The sequence below is a fragment of the Phasianus colchicus genome, chromosome 2 (assembly GCF_987193195.1).
Source record: "Phasianus colchicus chromosome 2, bPhaCol1.hap1.1, whole genome shotgun sequence".
NCBI classification, from domain to species: domain Eukaryota; kingdom Metazoa; phylum Chordata; class Aves; order Galliformes; family Phasianidae; genus Phasianus; species Phasianus colchicus.
In genome coordinates, this window is record NC_143437.1 from 85,377,883 (window position 1) to 85,393,643 (window position 15,761).

The 15,761-nt window shown below is 41.0% G+C and overlaps 2 protein-coding genes across 2 annotated transcripts; both read right to left on the reverse strand.

The window, feature by feature from the left end:
- Positions 1 to 236: 236 nt before the first annotated feature.
- On the reverse strand, positions 237 to 6,278 carry PTP4A1 (protein tyrosine phosphatase 4A1). The gene is made up of 5 exons (XM_031610785.2): positions 6,144 to 6,278; positions 4,559 to 4,651; positions 4,118 to 4,248; positions 2,865 to 2,939; positions 237 to 1,845 (listed from the first exon to the last, which is right to left on the reverse strand). Exons 1-5 carry the CDS (start codon positions 6,246 to 6,248, stop codon positions 1,728 to 1,730), a joined length of 522 nt encoding a protein of 173 aa, XP_031466645.1. The 5' UTR covers positions 6,249 to 6,278; the 3' UTR covers positions 237 to 1,727.
- A 275-nt stretch (positions 6,279 to 6,553) lies between these two features.
- On the reverse strand, positions 6,554 to 15,389 carry LOC149919160 (uncharacterized). Its single transcript, XM_090136215.1, has 2 exons — positions 15,119 to 15,389; positions 6,554 to 6,693 (listed from the first exon to the last, which is right to left on the reverse strand). The coding sequence occupies exons 1-2, from the start codon at positions 15,155 to 15,157 to the stop codon at positions 6,598 to 6,600; spliced, it is 135 nt and encodes a 44-aa protein (XP_089992341.1). The 5' UTR covers positions 15,158 to 15,389; the 3' UTR covers positions 6,554 to 6,597.
- Between the last annotated feature and the right edge of the window lie 372 nt (positions 15,390 to 15,761).

A 15,761-nucleotide genomic window follows, 5' to 3' on the forward strand; every position in this document is an offset into this window, starting at 1 on the left:
GCAGGGAGGTTGGAACTTGATGACCCTTGGGGTCTCTTCCAACCCAAATCATTCTATGATTGTATGATAACATAGAAATACATCTATAAAGCTGGGAGAACAATTGTATCAGCAGCATTTTATTACTCCTCTGTATTTATTGCAAGGAATTTCAATAATTAAGTTATCTTAGTACTGAGGAAAGGAAGTCAAAAGTAAGCTCCATAAAGAAACATCATAAAGAAATACCATACCCTCTACTATTAATTTTTGTCCACATTTATTTATGAGTAAAACAAACAGCAAACATTACAGCAAAGGGGACACTCTGGCCCAGATTTGAAGAAAAAAAAAAAGATGCCTGGATAGATTTAGAATTTAGGCACCGTAAGACTGCCAATAAAGTACACAAGAAGTGAATCATGAGTGTTTCAGCAAACTTTGTAAGTGCTTTTCAGTATTTATTTAGATGTTTAAGCTCTCGCACTAGATTTTACAAGCTGGTGAACACTGGCAAAATTATTTCTCCCACAGAACTATAACCACACATTCCCAAGACAGTATAAATATATGGTTGAACTAACATTAATACACATCACCATTTTATCAATTACATAATAAAACAAATTATCAAGTATCCAAATATTAAGTTACGCAGCTTGAAAGGCATACAAAATATTACAGAGGTCTGCCCAAGTCATAGCAGAAACTCAAGGAGGAAAAACAAAAACAAACAAACAAAAAAAAAATCACACTTTCAACAAAGCAATAGATGGTAAACAACTTTCAATAGGTACAGTAAAAGAAACTACAAGATTTTTCAGAAATTTTCTGATTAAGAATCTTTAGCTACGATAACAAAGCATTTCTAAGTTTTAAAAAAATATTTACTAAAGTAAAGGGCATATTCTATACTTCCTGCACAAGACAAAGGCAACATTTTACTAGAAATATTAAATAGCCCCTCCCAACCTTTTTAGGCCCTCTGTTAAGTTGCACATCGAGTGCCAACATTAATTTTACTGTAAGGCTTTTTGTCTGGAGACATTAAAGACTTGTGTGCTTCTGTACAATTTAAAAGATTTTCTACATGAGTAACCAGAGAGTAATGATTTGTAAAATGGAGAGGTCAGATAACAGAGAAGTACAGACACTGGAGGAAAAAGTTGCTGTAAGTCATAGTTTAAAAAAAAAAAACACTGTGCAAATCCTGATAATTCTAGTGCGATTGTGGGAGACAAAACATACAGTGAGCAGGCAAGACTATCTTAGAGGCCATATTCTTCAATATTGAAATGACTAGAAAAAAATATTAAGGTCCAGATAAGCTGATAGTTCTTATGTTATCAGAACTACACCCATCTATAAGGAAAAACACATAGCTGATATGCTAAGTATTTTGGCACCTAATTTCTCTACAGACTGATTTATTTTAGTACCCAATTTTTAGTAGTTGAAACTAGGTGGGTAAGACTCAATGGCATGATTAAAGGACATTTCAACTGGTAATTAATAAACAAGGAGACAGCTCAGAAATAGGGTACAGCAAAAACATTTATCAGGTCTCCAAACAGATGGATATTTATCTAAACACAGTTGCATTACTATTAACTTTTTAGCCTATTAAATACTCCTATGGAAGCTTCCTTTACTACTTAAAAATATCAGATCCATGCCTTTGGCATGCAGTCTGCTCTATTCTAGTTTCCATCCTTTAATCCCAAAGTAGTAATATAGGCTGCTGGGCTTTACTGAATGCAACAGTTATTTCGGTGACCATTGGAGTCTTTAAAACGCAGGCGCATCTTGGGGCGGTATTTCTCCAAGTACAGAAGTTGCTTGCTATTAAAAGCTCCACGACGTTTCCTAAATGGAAGAAGAAATATCTTAAAATATTAATCTACTGCCCAGTGAAATAACATCATCCATTAGAGAAAAAATATTTTTAGTCACTTGAAAAAAAAAAGCACACACGATTAAACCAGGACTGTAAAAATAAGGCTAATTAAAAGCTAAGTGCCAGAAAAGAGGGTGGTAGCTTCCTTTGAAAAATACCTAATTGGACCATATGATCAAAGGAGCACATAGTATTTTACATGGCGTTTTAGCCCCTAATACACACAAGCCAAAGATCTTGCATAAGATCTTTAGCAAAAACTTAAAAAGGAAGCTACAGTGATTCGAGACAGCCTCCTCCTTAAACAAGTTAAAGCTGTCTAATCTCTTAAAATAATTAAGAATACTACAATACTAAGTTATAAATATAACATTTATACAGAAGTAGAGCTTTCTTGGATCTATTCAAACCAAGAGTCCATGAAAGATCTATATTTTATATGAAGCTTCATATTTCTCATTTTGTATATACCATCCTGTTAAGGTCCACAAACTGAACTCAATCTGAGGCCTTACAGGTTTGGCAATTACGCAAATAGTATTTTACTATTTTTTGTTCGCAATGTAGTGTTTTTAAGATATAGTTGATACCTACGAAGTTAGGGCATTGGCACTACTTGTTTTCTCATCCAACTTGCATAGATTTACAAAAAGTACAAGAAAATACTTTTCTTATTTTTCTACCAGAAAAGACAAATGGGGGAATTGTTTAGGATACTTCAATCTATTAAAAGAAGGGATGATTCACAAATGTAAATGAGTGCTAGCTAGTAGAGAGCACCTAGTTTCTACGGTATTTTGTCTCTCATGAAGAAAAACCCATTTCACAGGAAAAGTCTCACAACACTGACTGTGTTCAGAAAGTTTGTAAAAAGGTTCAGATTTTGTCTTACAAAGAACAAACAAGAACAGCATTCAGAATTCCCTGTAGAGACCAAAGATATGTTGGCGAGTTAAATCTTGGAAACAGATATTAGCTTCATACTCACTGTCTTATGAACTGCACTGCATCTTCATATTTCATTCCACATTCTATCAGTGCAAGAGCAACTAAGACTGGAGCTCTGGTAGAAAAAAAAAAAAATGTGTATTCAGTTTAGGACTTGCCAGTGCACTCACAAGGGAAAAAAATTCTCCCACTTTTCTTCTTCTGCTTTTTGCTTCCCCAGAGATGAAACATCAAATAAGGACAGAAGACTTTCCTAAATTAATTGGGCAATTATATCAGATGCTTACAAGCCATTCACCTCTGTCAAAAAACAGGGAGGGATCAGCTCTAGTTAACCTTAGTTTTGTTCACCTGATTTAAAAGTATACGGAAGAACAGCAGGAATAATACACAAGTACTTTCAATGGCAATTAATTCTGGGCAAGAGTTGCACATGGGTTTCTATTCCCACAAACAACCCCTCCTTAAAAGCAATGAGAAACCCAAAATAAAAGTAAGAGGTCAAACCAGACCCAATGAAAATTACAGATGCAATCTCCAAGCCATCCTACCGTGAGGAGACCTCCTTGCTTGCCACAGCATTTCTCTTCTGAAAGAGCTGTTGTTACTCAAACAATTTACACTGCTTTTTATTTTTAAAAAAGGAACAACCACACAGAAGACAAGAAACATGCTACACTGCAACAAAAGATATGTGTTACCTAGTAACAAGCTTGCTGACTATTTCTTAACAAGTATTTAAGAAGCCTTACATGACAAGAATCAGGTACTTTTTCCTTAACTAGTTAACCACCAAATTTGGGAGAGAGGGAAGCAGATCTACCATTTCACTTGATGGGTGAAAGCTGTTCCTTCATATACTAAAACACCTTTCTTGGGTGGGGTTTATGGCTACTATATCGTTATTATTAAGAGACTGACAATACCTTTGAAATAGGGATAGAAGAAGAAAGTTACAGATGAGAATTAATAAAGCCATTAGAAAACGAAGACTTTTAGCAAGACAAAAAATACTAACGTGACACTTATCAATTTGGTACAGGAATGTATTTGTTTACTTCACTTAGTAGTTTGATAGCTGTGGGAACAGGATAACCTTTTCACTAAAAAGCACAGAAGTCTAATGTTTTACATGCAGCAATTTGCAGTCATCTAATCTACTTTTCAGTGTGAGCTCCTCCCAATACTAGATCTGTGACTATTTTGGAATTTGCCCCAACTACACTTTTGTACTAAATCTTAAGAAGTCTGACCACGAATGGCAGTTCAACAGATATTTAAAATTTCACCCACCGTCCAAGACCAGCAACACAGTGTACAGCAATACAACAACCAGGTTCTTCACGAAATTTAACTTTAAGGAGGTTTAGCCAATCATCAACAATCTGGTTGGATGGTGGTGCACCGTCATCAAAGGGCCAATCCTATAAGACAACACGCGAATACATATATAAAGAGATAGAACTTTTACTATGTGCATTAGAATTTATAGTTTTCTAAAAAGATTAACAGCATGAGGAATATATTCCTCTCAACCTGTTTTCATTGAATGAAAAGAGTTTACTCCAAGATTTTTTACCTCTAAGAGATCTGAATAGCTTTTGCTTACATGAGCTGCTAGAATACGTTTACAAAATTGAATCAAGGTGGTGACTATGTAACACATAAAAAGTTCTGTTTAAAAAAGAACAACTAAAATACCAACCTCCAAACCACTGCTTCTGTATTACTTACCAAAACCTGAATGCCTTCTTTTTCCACCGGAGCAGTATCATAAGTAGCTTCACACACTCTTACCACTGTGGTAACGCCATATTTCTTAAGTTCCTAGGGAGTGAAAAGAACCACTTTAATGGTAAACTGACTTCATTTATTTACTTTCTCAATAGGTTAGTAAGCTAACTTATTCCAGAAGTTTCAGTAAATAAATAGAAATGCTTGCCAGGTGTAAAGAACACAAAGCTGAAATAACTAAAATACCTTGCAAACAGCAGATACCTTAATGCTCTTCTGCAAATGTATCTGAAGGTTAAGATGGTCAGGTTTTTTCTAGCCAGATCCAGATAAACACTAATGAAATAATTCATTTCTGAAAGATTACTTCTTAAAAAATAATAGCCAGATTCCGAGGTTGCAAAGCTAGATGTTTCACTCAAAATATCCTGAATGAAGTTTACATCATCTTCTTCTCGTGCTCTACTTAAAACTAGAAGCTTTTAAAACATCCTACTAATAAGAATGGTGAGCACAGAACAGTAAATCATTCCAGTTCATAGGTTTTTATGCCTAGAAAATAAAACAAAAACTCTTTCCACTCTGCTATTAAGTCTCATAAATGGGAAAACAGGATTCTAATTTTTCATTCTCCCCATATTCTTCTGTCATTTAGACTACAACTGCCAAGGACATGCTTCTGGCTTAACCAACACTATCTAGCTTTGAAGGTATAAATGCAAAGATTAATTCACTGTGCTTCTCACATTGTTAGCCCATACTGAATGGGCATATAAAATACAATGGAAGTAACTTAGATGTTACTAAGGAGGGACTGCATTACAGGCTCAAACCTCACCTAGAGGTAACCCCGGAGGAAGCTGTTTTTATTATATGCATACACTCAACTGTACATTTTATGTTTCCAACATGCAAGTTGCAAGGTTTAGATAGACAATTCAGATACTAGCAGCCTCCGTCAAGACACACAGATTTATATGGGAAAGTGTTGCAGCACAAAATGAAACAGTTTCAGCAACTCAGGTCACACTGCACTGTAAGTATACCACCACAAATTTCATCCAAGTAAACAATGATTCACATAGAATTCTCTTAAGCTACAGTAAAACCAGTGTTTGCTAATATTGAAGGGAAACAGGCAGTGAAAGCATATTGCAATTCTATCATTTGTTCCTAACTTTTTGGTGTACAATGTACACTGAATCATTTTCAATCATTACCACAATAGGAGCAAGGAAATTTTATACAGCTTTAGATGAATCTATACAAGATCTCCTGTTGCTACTAGATCTCAGTTTTTCTATGCCAGACCTTTCCTGTTTCACACCTAAGTAGCATATTGAACATACTATATATCAGATAACACAATTATTTCTGTGCTTCACATCCAGAAGCATTTGGTAAAGGCCAAAGCCTGAGTATATTTGTTGGTGGATTTGTGAATCATTGCATCACTATTCAAAATGAGTTCATTGTCTCACTCAGTATCTCATCATACAGTTTCCACTTGTTAAAAGAAGTAGTTAAATACAGCACATTGTTGAGGCATAAGAATAAATCAACAAGAATTCTAGTCTCACCTTACCTCTATAAATTTGTTTAAGGTTGCATTGGTTGGATTGTGTGTGATTAGAAATCTCATGTTCTTGTAGGTGATTTCCACAGGAGCTGGGCGGTTCATTCGGGCCATATTAATTTAGTTAAACATGCAACAAGATTATGAAAGGATTCAAAAAAATCTAATATAGAAGTGATGTAGAGAAACCGAAGTCTACTTCACTATACTCCACGTGAAATTCTCAGTGCTTGGAAGTATGAAGTCGGGAGCAATGGGAAATGAAATGAACCTCCTAACAAGAAGCAGCAATTCTTCAATCCAGTAATACTGAGGCAAAAGAAAGGCAGTGCACTGAGGTTTACCCCATCCAGGTCTGAATTCTTTTGTTAAATGCTCTGCCAATTTCAATTCAATACTTCTTTATCCTGGTCAACCACTCTTAGGGGGGCTTCTTGGTGGAGTAGTAATGAATTTCTACAGTTCACTTGTCTGCATACAGGTCGTGCTGTGCCTGGCAGTAGTCTCCACTGCCCTTCAGAAACTCCATAAATGTGTGACCAAGAACACCACAGAACTGCTGTAAAGAGACAAGAAAAAAACACAATGAGCATAAGTGAAATAAGGTCACTTTGAAGACAGAATTATAAAATGAACAAAATGAAAGCAGAGACAGTATTTTCAGCAGGTTTATTTTTTAAATTGAAGAATCAGGCTTGCATGAAAGTCCTGTTACCTTCCTAACAAGAAAAACATATATATATTATTAAATAGAAAGATGCCAGATAAGGAAGCCTTAATGCTAATGAATTTAATATTTTCAAATACTTCAATACTCAAAAGAGCTAGCACATATACAACGTATCAAGTTTTACAAATTGCAGCATATGTTTCTCATTGTGAATTAAGACACATCATAACACCTACAGTTACACCAAGCTGGTTACATAAAGGCAAGGATGAGATTCCTTGAATATTGAAGCTGACCATCAGAGAACTTAAACATTCACATAAAACTACCAGAATATTGACACAGAAAAAAAACTGTCATAAAGCCTAATGTACATTCAAAAATCATTAATTTAAGAACAGGGTAACCAGGAAAAAAATACAGAGTACGAGAGGTCTTGAAATCAAATGCAAAAATCTGTGTGGCCTAGCAAAGCTTTTAAGCATGTTTTGACTGATGAGACACACAGATTTCTAGAAAAACATTTCTTAAGGCTGATGACAGAGAAGTTTACATCTAGTCTTAACTGCCTTTCCACATCATTGCTTTATTAATACATCAAGGTAACAGTTACACTACAGCTAAAAAAAACATTAAAGGCAAGTTTATTAAATAGGTTTATTCCTTCTCAGTAATTCCCAGCTGTTTTCCATGGCTGAATTTGCATATAACATTACTACAAGATGCAAAACCAGGAAGTTCATCATCATAGCTTTTGAACTGCCATGAGTTATGTATTCATTTGCAGATGTTGCTGTGTGTTGCTGATCCAAAAATACATACTTTTTTTTTTTAATGCACTCTGGAACCTTATGCCACAGGAGCTAGATCTGTGTTCAGCTAACAGTACTAGTACTGCTGCTCATACTCCCAGAAAGTCCTTCCTTCCCAAAAATTAGAATAGCACATACGTTTTGTTTCCCAGAAAATACATAAAAGCTGGACCAGATGTCCACAAAATATATGTAGGTACTAGAGAGAAGCATCACTAATCCTACAGCTTGTTAGCAGAAAATTGACTTACGTTGGTCAGCCAATTCTAAACACCAGAAGAATTCATGCATTAAGTCCAATCAAAACAAGATACCTTAGGAATGGGTTAGTTGAGCATGCATATTAGGGAACTGCTGTCAGACTTACTATATCTAATGAGGTGGGTGTTTTTTTTTTTTTTCCCCAAGCTGGAAGACAGCAGTATCAGTTTTGCCTTCATAAATCTAGTTTCTAGCAATCAAACAGTAACTACACTGTAGCAATATGTTCAAATACCCTGAGCTGATGAGCTGTCCAAACGTAAGAAGGTAGCCCAACAGCTGCTGAAGTCTCAAAACACTATCAAAAATGGCAGGTAGAAAAGCTACATGCAATAAAGTCACAGCTGCTAATTGCCACCCAGGATTTGGAGCCAGATCAAGGCCCCACTGCACACACTAAGCTATAAAGACAACAGTGGCCCTATATTAATAACAATATTAGCATTGAGCAGAAGCCACAACAGATCACAGAATGGCCAGGGTTGGAAGGATCACGAATCTCCAACCCCCCTGCCACAGGCAGGGCCACCAACTTCCCCATTTAATACTAGACCAGGCTGCCCAGGGCCCCATCCAATCTGGCCTTGAGCACCTCCAAGGATGAGGCATCCACAACCTCTCTGGGCAGCCTGTTCCAGTACCTCACCACTCTCTCTGTAAAGAATTTCCCCCTGACATCCAACCTAAATCTTCCCTCCCTCAACTTAAAACCATTTCCCCTTGTCCTGTTGTTATTTACCCTTTCAAAGAGTTGAGATCAAATGACCTAATTGTAGCTTTTTCCATGGAGCACCCTAGCAGTAGAGGAATTCTTACAGTCATCTCTTTTAAAGAATGGTAACAATATTGCAGGCTTTGTTCCTTTCCTTCCTTTGCAGAAGAGGGAGTTCTAGTAACAGTAACAGGGAAGATACAAACCATTACCAGATCAGACTGCAGCAGAGATGCATCACACAAGGCTTCCTACAAACATCTCCAGTCATCCTTTTCACTTTCTTAGACAACTTCTTGGTAGTAAGTTTAAGGGATGTATCTCACAGCATGGTTTCAAAAACAAAACAAACAAAACTGCTAACCAATATGACAAAATTTAGCAGAAAGGGAACAGAATTAGTATAGCAGTTGCACACACACACTTCACTGCTGCTCTGGAGGTGTTATCACCACCATTTTTATGAGGACTAAAGGGTTAAGCTTACCATTTACTTTTCAGAATTATATGTAATGCAACTTGAGAGACAGCAAATCTCAAACAGAAATAAGTATGAAAAAAAGGAGCAAGAAGGATCCCTCTGTCAGCAGAGAACAGCAATCAGAAGAACGCGAAGAATTTCAAGAATTATCATTGACATACCAACCATACCATACCAGGAGAAGTTAAGGTGATGCACAAAGGAGACCTAGGTTCAGACTTCGGCAACAACTAAAATAGCAACCAAGTGAAAGAACTGAAGAGGGTTTATTTAAAATCACTTTCAATTAGTTTAAGAAGCTGAACAGCAGAAAGGCACAGGACAGCTTTAAGCAGATACAGCTGCACAAGGTCTTATGCTGCTTTTCTCATGCGCTGCCAGATCTTACGATTATCTCTTTTTTTAAGACTTCTAAGGCAAGCTGGCCATTTTCTCCAATAGAGGATGAGGGAGAGAAAGCTGACAAACAAAAAGAACACAAAAGTGAATTCGAGGAAGTGATGAAATAGAACTGGGTCACTGGGGTACAGAAAAGGTTTTTCAAGACACAAGATGAAGAATTTTTGAATTGAATAATAAGAAAGAAGCCATCACAACCCCGTACTGGGGTAAGTAAGAAGTAATTGGTTTTACCCAATCTGGTACATTGGCTGCCCTTAATCTACTGGGCATACTCACTATAACACCAGGCAAACACATCACAGGGGTTAAGCGGAAGGCAGGCAGCAGAGCAGAGTCATAACACCTACATTTTAAAGCAGATTGTTAATCACATCCAGAAGGTGCAGCCACAATCCAAAGTTGAAGTATATTACACAATGTTAAGTTTGAGATCTACATGCAATTAACCCCTACAAATTAATTGATTTCTTTAATACTGGCTTAGCAAGCAGCAATTAGACACACCAGCACCTTACCAACTCAAAGAACTAAGGACCTAACTAAGCATACATTTCATTCTCACTGTTTGCCTTGGCAACAGCTGCTGCTGTATTACAAAGAGACAAAGCTCACATTTTTCTTTGATGAATGTTCTCTCTCTCCTCATTGGTGGAGAGAGCTCCATACCTAGATCAATACCTTGATGTAGTAAAAGGCTGTTCTACACTAAGAGAGATTTTGCCAGCCTAGTTTAGGTCTGTTCCAGCAGTCAAATGAAAATTAAAGACAAGTACATGGGCATGCTACTTGCATTAGATTGTTAAGCTGGAGTACAAGGCTAAAGCCACCTTCAGTAACGAGATCTCAAGACAAAAATTGAGCTATAAAAAAATACTGCTGCAGTAATTAAGACCACCTCATACTTAGGTAGAATTCAAATGACTTAAGCAACTTGCAAGAGGCTTGGAAGTACAACTTTCAAACTATTATTTGGTAGGTAAGCTTCAAAAAAAAAAAAACAAAAACAAGTTAGCAAATGAAAACATAAAGCTGTGCAAATGACAATTGCACACAAAAGTTTAACACAGAATGATACAAAATAGCAGTTTGTACAATTAATCTGGGTACTCCCAGATTTTGCTGATTCCCATCTCAAAGTGAGTATTCTTTGAGGAAAACTAACACTGAAAGATTCTAGAGATATGAATGCTGCTCCAAAGGCAACGCCTCTTATTTTATTATCTTGGCCCATGACGTCAGAGGCAGATGTTGGTGATATTGCAGGAGGAGTTGAACCTTTCCACCAATATTCTATTAGAGTTTGTTGCTGTGTGACAGATGGCAGCAAAGGGGCAGTTTGACAGAATGTTATCAGACAGGGAAGTGTGCATGAAGCAAAAGCATGCAACTGAAATACTCCATGGGGAAAAAATGGCACCCACTGATACACATCAACACTTGTTGAACACTGATAGAGACCAAACAGTGGATGTGAGCACACTGACGTGGTAGGCAGTGTGTTTCAGCAGTTGGAACAGAGATATTAAAGGCAAGCCATGTTCCAGACGACCGTGTACTGCTGTCGCATCATCAAATCAAGAATATCTTAATCAGTTCATCTGCACTAATCAGTGGATTACAACCAGAGAGCTGTGAACCAAGCTGAATATGGGTTTCAATGCATTGAAAATAATGGTGGACATACTGGAAGAGTACAAAATTTACACCAGGTAGGTCCCATGAACAAGAACACCGTATGCAAGGTTTGTCAGGACCTACTGAACAAATATAAGCAACGCCGTGAGTTTCCTGGATCTCATCATTACTAATGGCAAGACCAACATCACCACTGTAAGTCAAAACATCGGTGTATACAGTGGCAACATGAGAATTTCCCATCTAAGTTCAGAACAGCCCTCAGTGGGTGATGTGCACTGTCTTCTGAGATAGGAAAGGGATCTCCTGGATTTACTGGAACCTGAACAAACCATGAACTCTGACCACTACATCATTTCAAACTTCTAGTCAGGTCAGAGAACAAGACAACCTTTCTCCTGCAATATGATAATACCAACTCCATATTGCCAGTCTCAGCTGGACCATCCTACAACACAATCCAGACTTAGTGCCTTCCAACCACCAGCTGTTAGGGCTAATGAATGATGGACTATGAGGGGGACATGTTCCCAGCAAAGACACCACCATAGCAGCTGTGAAACAGTGGATCACCTCTGCTGAGGCAGACTTTTACAAGCACTGTATACAGGCTCTTGTTCATCACTGGTAAAAACACACAGCTAATGGTGATGACTGCTGAAAAAATTGTGTTTTGTAGCCAAGAATGTGTTCTATCAAAGTGTTACTGTGCTCCTTGTAGGTGTTGCAGTATCCATGGAAATAAATAGGTCGCTCTGAATGTAATGCCTCCTATGTACAAGCAGTTGTTTCTATTAGTAACAAAAAGCCAAGCTACTTCTAGACTCTCAGATACAGCAAAAACTTGAAAACATAAGGAAGGTTAATACATCAAGACTACCTACTAAGAGAAGTTATCCTGTCCAATAAGGAACAGTCATGTTAACTAGTATTGCTCCATCTATCACGTATGCTGGAAGAAATTAAAAAGAATGAATTATTCAAGCAAGAGGAAGACAACTTGTAAAGAAAAGCTTTATTTCACACCCTTCTTTGGGACAGAAAGCTGAATATACATCTCCATTGACAAATAGATTCACACGTCCATTCTTCATTTGAAACAGTCACTTATGTTTGAAAAAGACTGCTTATGAAAAATCTATCAGATTGGTACTGACATGTATATAGAGAAGAGATGCAAGTTGATCCCATGCTGCTGATATTCTTGTTCACAGGCTGGTAGAGTCTTCAGAAGCATGATAACAGAAGCACCTGTGTACACAGCTGCACGGTAGTTCAGTTTCAAAAGGCATGTAAGATAGTTCACAGTTGCTCAATCCACCTGCTTCTTGAACAAACATTTATCTCCAGAATCAACTATGTGGGATCATATTCCTGAAGTCAGATACTTAGCTACTGAACCTACAGAATCATAGCTAGAAAAAGGAACTAGAAGACACATCTCATTACAATCTGAAAATGTCTACCTTTAAAAAACAGGAGGGCAAGTACCCTGATCCTCATGTACTACTCAAAGCCTAGGTGATAACCAAGATAGACACAAAGGAATGGGAGGGTGAGGGTACAAACAGCAAAGCCACTCCATAACATTAAAGCACACCTTCATTAGAGGTTGTTGATGAAATTCACCTCCATCTACAGGGTACATGACATCTCTGTTATGATAACCACAGCAACAGAACTATCCACTTCAGACCAGAGAAAGCAATACTTAACCTAAGAAAATACACACTCACATCAAAGAGAAAATGCCAGAAGTTTATCACAGATGTGCTACAACATGCTCTGCAAAAGAAGGATGTTTCCTGTGGTTAAAACATGCAGTTAAGGGGAAGAAAAGATTATCTCAAAACTTCCTGTATAACAAGTCAACGCAACTTCCATAGATGAAACAGAGGACACAACTGTTTTCAGAGTTCTCCTAACTTGCACCACAAACGAACATGTAAAAAAGCCTTAACAGACACTGGGGAAAATAAGACATTCCCAAAAACATTCCACTCCCTTGTCTAATGCATCTTTTGAGTTTCTGAAGCCAAGAACAGTCTCAAAGTGGCATAATACTTCCATCCCTTACACAGCAAACTACATAATTCCCATCACTCTACTCAAAACCTACTCCATTATGTTTTAAACATATTCATGTAAAGAGTTATTGTATTTCACCAATTAATATCAGTGCCAAAGAGTAAGTTTTTAATCTGCGAGAAGCTGTACAGAGTTATGGACTTCCTTTTACCTCTTAATTGATCTCACAGACTAACTTTTATTATTTCTTGAACTATGACAACCTACTCTTTTAAGGATTCACTGTTACCCTTATTTGGGAATTCCAGTTACCTTTAAGAAAAAATGCTCTCTTACAGTCTGCCTACACACTGAGGCAGACTCAGCATTATTACATAGCATATCTTCGTCACAGCAAAAACATTTTCACAAAAGAGGAGTTACTGGATCAGGATAAGTTCTATTTATTTCCTGCCTGACATTCAGCCTCAATAAGACAGTGATACGGCTTGGCCCCTGCTGCAGCTGTCAGTCAGTTCTCTTCCTTATTCTCACATTTCCTCCCATCTCTGCCATTTCTGTGCTCTTCCACATTTCTCCCCTAAAACAGTTCTGATCTTGCAAGAAATTTTCAAAGCCCTTTGCTGTTCCATCAGCGGAATAATGAGTTGACATTTACGTGTCATCTCCAGGCTTTCTGATCTGACAGTTTAATGAAGTTACAAGGAGACAGGGTTCATACTTCTGAGTCACTGCTTCAGCAGCTCTGCAGTCACAGGTAGACATGTTGGAAGCTGTCTCCAGCAACAGTAAGGAACACCAGGAACTGTAGCACAAGGGCTGTGTGTTCACCAGTTCTGAGTATCTGCTGTGCCAGCAGCTGACAGACCTGCACAAAATGGTCCCTGACCATGCCGTGCATAGCTGATAACAACTCTGTTCTGATCACATACTGCCTTTTGGAGGGCATCCTGCTGTGAGCAAGGCTCACCACGGTGGCTCTGTAAGGCACACTGCGTGTGCCCTGCGGTCACAGAGGTGAGGCACCATAGATTACTACAGCTGGGGAAGAAGAAATGTCTCAAAAACAGGTTCCATCAGAATATTTTATTACATCCGTGAGCTTCTAACTATAAATTGGCAACCGTACAGAAAAATCCACTTCGACTCGCACATAAATACCTCCTCCTGTGCCGACCTCTAAGAGCCGGACAGCAGCGAGTCCAGCCGTACATCTTCAGCCTCGCCCGGGAGGCTCACAGCGGAAGGGCCTCACCGGGCGCAGCGCGGACAAAGAGCCCGCTGATGGCCGCCGCGCACGTGCCCGCCGAGCCGGGGGCAGCGCAGGACGGGACGAGCCGCCATGGCTACCGCCCGCCTCCCCGCCCGCACCCTCCCTCCCAGGCTTGGCTCCCGGCCGTCCCGCCGCACCACCTGACCGCCAGGCACCCGCGGGCAAGCCGAGGCTTGTCCCGTCCTCATGAACCCCGAGGGCCGCGGCCGGGCCGCGCTCACCGCGGAGCTCCCGGCTCGCCTCGCCACGCCACGCCGCGGACGGCCGGACCGGCGCCTCCGCGGTCACGGGTTCGAATCACGCTCCCGCCAGGCTCCCGACGCGGAGCCATCTTGTACCCCGCGGCCGCCGCCCGGCCCGGCCTTCCCCCGACAAGACGTCCTCGGCCCCGCGGGACCAACACCACCGGTCCGGGCGCTGCCTTTCGCCACGAGCTCGGGGCCGCCGCCGGGCCGGGCCGCAACCGCCGGGAAGGCTCACGAAGCGGCTCCGAGGCCGGCGCGGGCCGCTCGGTGGCGGTTTACGGACGCGGCAGCGGGGCGGAAGGGAGGACGAGGAGCAACGCGGGAGGGCCGGGCCGCTCCCTGCCGCCCGTCCGGGTAGCAGAACAAAGAGCCAACATGGAGGAGACAGAGGAGAAGGGGAGAGGCGCGCAGCCGGCGCACAAGGGCAGCGGGGCGAGGGGCCGGGGCGCGGGCGGCGGCACTCACAGGAATATGGTTACTCATTGAAGACTGTAGCCTGATCATACAGCCGGGGTGCGGGCGCCACCGCCGGGGGCAGGAGGAGCGGAACCAGGAGGAGGCGGAGGCGCTGGAGGCCGCGGAGCTGCCGGAGGGGGTTCGGCGGCGGAGCGGGGCTGGAGCATACAGCTGCGACGGCGGCAGCGGGCGGCTCTGCGGCTGGCGCGGCGCGGACGCGGCGACACAAGGGGGGGAGTCTGGGCGCCGCCTCCTGCACTAGCGCCGCGGGGCCCGCCTCTCGCTGGCGCACGGCCTTGACGAGCAGCGCGCTCGGCCAATCAGAGGCGCATCTCGCGGGGCGGGGCGGGAGCTAGATAGCCTGGGGGCGTGGCCCCTCAGGGCCGTGCGAGGGCGGGCGGGCGCCGAGAGGCGGAGGCGGCCGGCGCGAACCGGTTGCTGAAATGAAGCGGGCGGCGGCGGCGCCGGGGCGGATGCGGGCAGTGCGGGGCGTTCGCGATCCGCCTGCAGGGGCCGGGCGTTACTGGCTGCTTCGCTGAGAAACGCGAAGGGAGATCTCATAGCTGTGCTTCAAACAGAGGCAGTTTTTGTGATGACTGTCATGTGAGAGAGATGTTACTCAGAACTGCGTTACCTTTCGCTCCACCCATGC